This window comes from Camelus dromedarius, chromosome 9 (assembly GCF_036321535.1).
Source record: "Camelus dromedarius isolate mCamDro1 chromosome 9, mCamDro1.pat, whole genome shotgun sequence".
Lineage (NCBI taxonomy): Eukaryota > Metazoa > Chordata > Mammalia > Artiodactyla > Camelidae > Camelus > Camelus dromedarius.
In genome coordinates this window covers 88,533-95,526 of record NC_087444.1, presented here as the reverse complement: position 1 = coordinate 95,526, position 6,994 = coordinate 88,533, and the positions used below count along the sequence as shown (strand labels likewise).

At 41.2% G+C, this 6,994-nt stretch overlaps 1 protein-coding gene across 9 annotated transcripts in view; it reads left to right on the top strand.

Annotated features, from left to right (window-relative positions):
- The first annotated feature begins 2,151 nt into the window (after nt 1-2,151).
- LOC105085616 (guanylate-binding protein 5) overlaps nt 2,152-6,994 on the top strand; it is a 47,648-nt gene continuing 42,805 nt past the window's right edge. For 8 of the 9 annotated variants that reach the window (XM_064488659.1, XM_064488656.1, XM_064488655.1 and 5 more), the window contains exons 1-3: nt 2,152-2,336; nt 5,222-5,429; nt 5,959-6,086. In XM_064488659.1, coding sequence (XP_064344729.1) covers nt 5,240-5,429; nt 5,959-6,086 — 318 coding nt within the window. In that variant the 5' untranslated portion in view covers nt 2,152-2,336; nt 5,222-5,239. Of the gene's footprint in view, nt 2,337-5,221; nt 5,430-5,958; nt 6,087-6,522; nt 6,704-6,994 lie in introns of those variants that run through there. The other variant, XM_064488661.1, reaches the window with a different exon arrangement.

Here is a 6,994-nt window from a genome sequence, read left to right as displayed (position 1 = left end):
ACAGGCTGGGACTCACGCTGGCTCCGCAGCGGATGCCGTGGGGCGCGGTCATTCACACGCACAGCCGCACAGCATTTAAGGCGTCCCCCCAGGAGCTCCCTGGCCTGTGCGGCGAGCGCGCCGCTTGGGAGGTGATCCAGCTCCCCTTCCGCCTTAAAGGCGGGCCTGAACTCGGTCCTGGGTCCCCGGGGACACTTACGCGATCTGACATCCGGCAGAGTTTTCTGTCCTCCAGTGAGTCCGCGCGCGCGCGCAGCCGCGGCCGCCCGTGTCGAGCCCGGCGAGGGATGGGGTCCAGCAAAGTCGCTGGCAGGCGCCTTTTCCTTCCCATCGCAAGGGCCCGACACTAGCGGCCCCTCGCTGGCCCCCGGCAGCGGTGGCTCAAGGGGCCAGCGCGGCTGCCGGCTTCCTGGCCGGTGCCCCAGAAGCGTAATGGGAGAGTTCTGCCTGGAAGAGACAGAGGGCACGCGCTCGGAGAATCAGAAAAAACTGGTTTATTCCACACCCGTGCTGAACCAGTTTTTTCTGATTCTCCGAGCGCGTGCCGTCTGTCTCTTCCCGGCAGAATTCTCCCATTACAACAGAACTATCATATGATCCAGAAACTCCAGTTCTGGGTACATCTCTGAAGGTTACAAAAACACTGTCCTGAAGAGACATATTCACCTCCATGTTCAAAGCAGGATTATTCACAATAGTCAAGATGTGGAAATCACCTAATTATCCATCAACGAATGACTAGATAAAGAAAGTGGAGTGTGTATATATGATGGAATATTACTCAACCATAATAAAGAAGGAAATGCTGCCATTTGTGACAACATGGATAGACGTTGGGTGTATTATGCCAAGTGAAAAATAGGTCAGACAGAAAGACAAATACTGTGTGATCTCACTTCTATAAGGAATCTTAAAAACAAAACAAAATAATGAGCTGAACACATAGAACAGACTGGTGGTTGCCAGAGGTGAGGAGAGGAAGGGTAGAATGTGTTAAGGTAGTCAAAACTTACAAAATTCTGGTCATAAATAGTTCCTGGGATGTAATACACTGCATGGTGACTATAGTTAATAATACTATACTGCATATCTGAAAGTTGCTAAAAGAGCATATCTTAAAAGTTCTCCTCATAAGAAAAAAATGTAACTATATGTGGTCATAGATGTTAACTAAAATTTTTCTGGTAATCATTTTGCAATATATACATAAATCATTGTGTTGTATACCTAAAACTAATCAGTGTTACATGTCAACTAGATCTCATTAATAGTAAGAATAAAAACATAGAGAACTTTCTATTATTAATATGTTGGGTGGATGATAGATTTAAGTAGAGCTAAGTCACGAAGCTCTGGAAAACAATGAGCCAACGCTACCAGACAGTGATTGAAAATAAGGAAGATAAACCAAATAAATATTTGCATGTGCAGGAGGACTGGATTTGAGGGAGGCGAGGGAGGCAGTAGATTGCGTTCATCTAGACTGAAGTCTCCTTATAGGCGTTATGATGCTTCTGGTTTGTTTCCTGCTTCTCTGTGAACACTGCACTATGCAGCAGGTATTCAAGGTGCTGGCTCTGAATATTTGCCTGACTGAAGAAAGGTGCAGTTGCAAACATCTGTTGACCATATAATAACTGATTATTTTTAAATTTCTTTAAAATTATTTAGCATTTGTTTTATCTATTTAGGTAGTTGATTTTTTTCATTGAAGTTATACAGCAATATATTCTGTGTGTCAAACTCAAGTTTTCTCAGAAAAAAATTATATCAGAATCCCTAATTGCTTAGCAAGAGATGACCTGAATTGCATAGGATGGCTGGCTCTTTAAAAACAAACAAAAGTGGTATAGTCACATAATTCAGACATACTTTGGGGTTATAGTCACTGTTAATATTGGGCTTATTATGGTTTCTTACAGCCCCGAGGACAGTTTGGAGTAGAAAAAGTGCAAATGGGTTCAAAGTTCTCTTCCATCAACCATGTGCAGTTTCTGGGAAATCAGCCGAATAACAGCCAGCCCACCCACCAGGAAATGCCCTTTAGAATCTTCTAGTCATTGAGTTTGGCGTGTGGTTTCAGTTTCCTGCAGTGACGTTTGTTTCATAAACCCTTTCCACTTTTGGTTTCTGTTTCCTATTCTAATCCTCTGCCTTCTGGCAGGGAGTGGAGTGGCATGGAGAGAAAAGAAATCCCTGGGACTGGAAAAGAAAATAGTGTATCAGAAACCAACACAGCTAAACTAAGGAACAGAGTTAGAACTCTTACCAAGCTCTCATCGAAGCATCTTCCTTACCAGCTCTAAAAGATTCCTGCTCCTGATTTTATAGTTAAGGTAAGACTGGGGCAAGGGTGGAAACACATTTGCGAGGATCAGGAAGTCTTAACAAGTCTGCTTATGATACAGTGCTGCTGAGCTTGACGTGGACTGTAACACCTCATTAAAGGCTAAACTGTGGTGTGGGCAGACAGGGAGCAGAATTCATTAAGCGCTAGTTCCATTTTCTTGTGGCTGAGTTAGACACAAGCATGTGCAGGGACTGAGGATTTGAATTGTCTTCACACTATTTTTCTTCCTTTGCCACCCTAAGGTCTATGGGGATCATAATTGCTACTGAAGTTACCTTCGTCTTTGATAAAGCCCAATTAAGTTCCTTCAAATTGCAGCTTGAACTTTTCAAGAATTATGACCATACTATTTTCATGAGAAAGAGCAATGAATGAGATGTAATGTATATGGCTTACTTACATTGGTAAGGACAAAACAAGAGAAGAAAAAAGTTGAAACCTAGAATGAACAATGAAGAGGTTTCAAGAAAAAGGCTGTATATTTTAGCCATAGTCCTGCACTTTGTTTGAAGATAGATTTCTTCCTTTAGAAAAAACCCTGAATTAATTAGTTTTGATTTCTCGACACTCACTCACTCCATAAGGCCTTTTGTGTTGGACCTTGTTTCTACCACTATATTGACTCTACTATTATGATCACTTAATACAACAGTTGCCCCCCTTGACCACTCAATACTGTCTGCCAATTTTGCTTACTCATTGGAACTCTCTCCTTCTTTGGATTTCTTACCATGGTACATACTTCACATATCTCCTTGTTTGATTTCCATTTTTCTCCTTAATAAGAGCTTTTCCCTTCTCCTACAAACTCAAACTAAAAACAGCACAAAGCAAAGTGAAAGTAAACAACAATAACAAAAACAACACAAAACCCATGTAGCATTAATACTGAAAACAAAGTTTTCTGCTAGAAACTCTATCAGTAACATCAGTAACTCTTCTGAGCCTTTTCTTCTATATTTCTTGGCATTTTCCTTCTTTACACATTTTTTTCCTTTCCTGAAGCATTCTCTCTGTTTTGAAAGCTAGCAGTTATACTGACATAAATGAATATTTATTTACTAACTTTTTTTGAAGATAGGCTTAGTGGAGTGCCAGGCATTCCACTTAATACCAGTGTCACACAGACAGCCAGGTGCTCTGAGATTAGAAATCATGTCTGTCCTATTTGAAAGCCAAAATGTGTATTTGTGTGTGTGTGTGTGTGTGTGTGTGTGTGTGTTCAGATGCATTCTTGCATGGTTTTTACTTACAAAAAGTTATAGGGCTCTAATAGAGTTAGGGTGAGTGCATCTCAGAGCACACATCACAGGCTGAGTTATAATGGCAGAGCAACAGTTAAATATGGGGCTCAAACACAGTGAATATGCAAAGATGTTTTGGAGATTGGGCTGTCCTAAAGCCATTACAGATGTTACATACAACATCTGGGGTCAATATATAAAATACTTCCATTAATATAGTTATACAGCATTAATGGATTCATTAAGAGGTCTGAAAATTCAGACAAATTAGTTTCCTTTCCCACTAGTGATATAATCCCAAAGCTAAGGAGTCGATAAACTCCCAATATCTGCAAATAGGTTTAGATTGTGTATCTTCTGTTTGTCTAGCTGATTGTTGTAGCTCATCACTGCCAGGTCTCCATATCTTTCTAACGTAAAAATGATTATGACCCTTGCTATATGCAAATCAGACCACAGAATTCAACAAACATATGGTGCCAATATTGCATTGTAAGTGGACTAGAGTGAAAAGAGACTTGGCATTTGAAAATGTAAAATTATGTAGAATCCCCTCTTTTTGGATTTGGCTTGGACTGAACATTTCCTGGCTCCCATGCCCTCATGCTGTGCCATTTGCAGTAGATCTATTATCTGCTCCCAGGTACTTTCTGTTTTTATTTATCTGTCACCTGGATAATCTCTGGGGCATGGGCTTTGAGGATGGGGAGGGTATGGGGCTTTATAATTTTTTAAGAAGCCATTTTTACAGTTTGCTAGCAAGGGAATCCAGACCTTTTCATTGTAATATTTCAGTTTAAAAAAGGCAAGCAGATGGTGGATTTTTAGCTTCTGTTGGAAATAATCACTTCTAACATGGAAGAAAATTGTTCTTTACAGCGTGGCAAGGCAGAAAAGCAAGCATTTGTTTAAATCTCAGATAGCTTTCAAATGTTTTATCAGGGACTCCTTAGGTTACAAGAATTGACACCTAGAAATTAGAAAATAAATGGTTATATACTATTTATGAAGGTATTTTCACTCACTTTCCCATTTATAAAATAATTGTTTTCATTAAAATTTTGATTGAATAATGCACATTAATAGTCACATATATATGTGTGTGTGTATGTATATATATATAACTATAAATTAAAGCTTTAAGAAGTAAGCAACTATTTGTTAGATAATGCTACATAATGACCTGGCAGGATTTAGTATAATACACTGTGACTGGACATAGCCCTAAATTGGAGAAAATCAAGCTGATATTGGGTAAAAGCAAGAAGTGTAATATAACAAATAGTGATCATAAAGATTCAATCTGGGGATTCAGGGAGACCAAAAGTGAGGCACAGAAGCCAGCCAAACACCAATGGGGAAGAGTCAGACTCAGACTAGCAGTGGATCAGAAAATGGTTCTCCACACACCCATCAAATAATTCAGAACCAGTGGGGTGGCCTACAGCAGAACTCCGGAAGGCCTAGGACTTATTTTACCCTGACCCTCTGTGCTGTCTTTTAAAAAAATTTCTTCAGAAACTTAAACCATGCTGGGGAGTAGTATGTCTGCAAATTGAGGAAGCAAAGTGACTTTTCTCTGGTTAAAAACTAGAAATTTCAACCTATCCCCTCTCTTCCCCTGCAGATCAGGTGACACCCGGACATGGCCCCAGTGATCCACATGCCAGAACCCTTGTGCCTCGTTAAGAACACTAATGGGCGGCTGGTGGCTAATCCGAAAGCTCTGACCATCCTGTCTGCCATCACGCAGCCTGTGGTGGTGGTGGCCATCGTGGGCCTCTGCCGCACAGGCAAATCCTACCTGATGAACAGGCTGGCTGGGAAGAGCAAGGGTGAGTGACCGACAACAGCAGAGCCCCCTGAGTCCCTCCTGTCCACCCACACTCCCAGCGTTGAGGACGACGACGGGAGGAGAGGAAGTTAGACTGGGGTGGGGTTGGGGGAATAGGGAAAGCGAATGTTTGGGCCATAGCTGGCTAATTATCTCCTGGGAGATAAAGTGTAAGAAGTCTGTCTCTAACATATCACCTCTTTTTAATTTTTTTCTTAGTCTCTTCTTGGAAAAATCATACTACTTTCCAATTATAAGAAGTAAGACATCAATGAAATGACTTCTACACTTGTAACTACAAACAATTAAAATTTTAGTAGCGTAGTATTCTTATTAACAATCCATACAATTTCCAATCTATGGTACTTCATATTCCTTTATCTCATCCCTCTACGGTAATTCAGACCAATGCCGCTTATATTTTCTGCCATCTTCCCTTGTTGCTTTCCTCAAACTCTGGCTCAATTGTCAAGAAAGGGTCCAATTTCCAAATCCACTCATCTGTTACAGCCTCTGCACTCCCCCTGCAGGCTTCTCTATCGGATCCACAGTGCAGCCTCACACCAAGGGCATCTGGATGTGGTGTGTGCCTCACCCCAAGAAGCCAGACCACACCCTGGTTCTTCTTGACACCGAGGGACTTGGTGACGTAGAGAAGGTAAGGGACTAGGGTTCCTTTTTAATCAACCTCCTCATCTTTCAATGTTCGTTACGCAGGGAGATTTCCTTTTTTTTTTTTTTTTTTTGTACTTCCACTTGATTTTATTTTCCACCTTATTTTCCCCTTCTACTTTTAAAAGGCAAAGTTCAGAAACCTGAAGTAAGAAAAATATATGGATATACCAGAATCATGATTGGGAGGCTAACAAAGAGCTAGACAGTTAACCGAAATGCAGAAAGATGGTGCAAACAAAATCACTGTCACAAGTCTGAACCTGCAGAGGATGGAGATTAGCAGTGAGCGCTGGGTTACCAGGACTTGAGTCCAAATCAGGACCCTGGAACTTGGAGCTGTCAGACTTTGATAAGAAACATTAAGTCTCCTCAAATCTTCGATTTCCCCTTTTTTCTTGTCCATTTTGTTACTTGCACAGGAGATAAACGGGGCTTTTCCATTCTGTGCTGGGAAGTGCAGAACAACCGGCCCCCTGGGGAAAAAGCCTCGATTTGCAGCACTTGCCAGTTTTCTAAATACTCCCATCACAGCTGAATGCAGGCTGCCAAAGAGAAGTCGCCAGACTCAAGGCTCGGAGTCGATGTGCACAATGTGAATCGGTAGGAGCTGGTTCGAGCACGAAACTGGATCTTTCCCTTGAACTTCTCCTGTTTTTTATGTCTTCATTTTGCTTTTGATTTACTACAATTCAAAATGGTCAACCCGTTTTTGCTTTCGTTTCTTCATCTGTAATGTGGAGATAGTATGTAAAAACTTCTCTCACAGCGTCGTTTTGAATATTAGATAAGATCAGTAATGTGAACTGCCCTGTGTGGAAAAATTACACTGTAAAATTGATGTATGTTTTACGTATACAGGCCAACTTTGTTTTACACAATAGGAAATCTTGA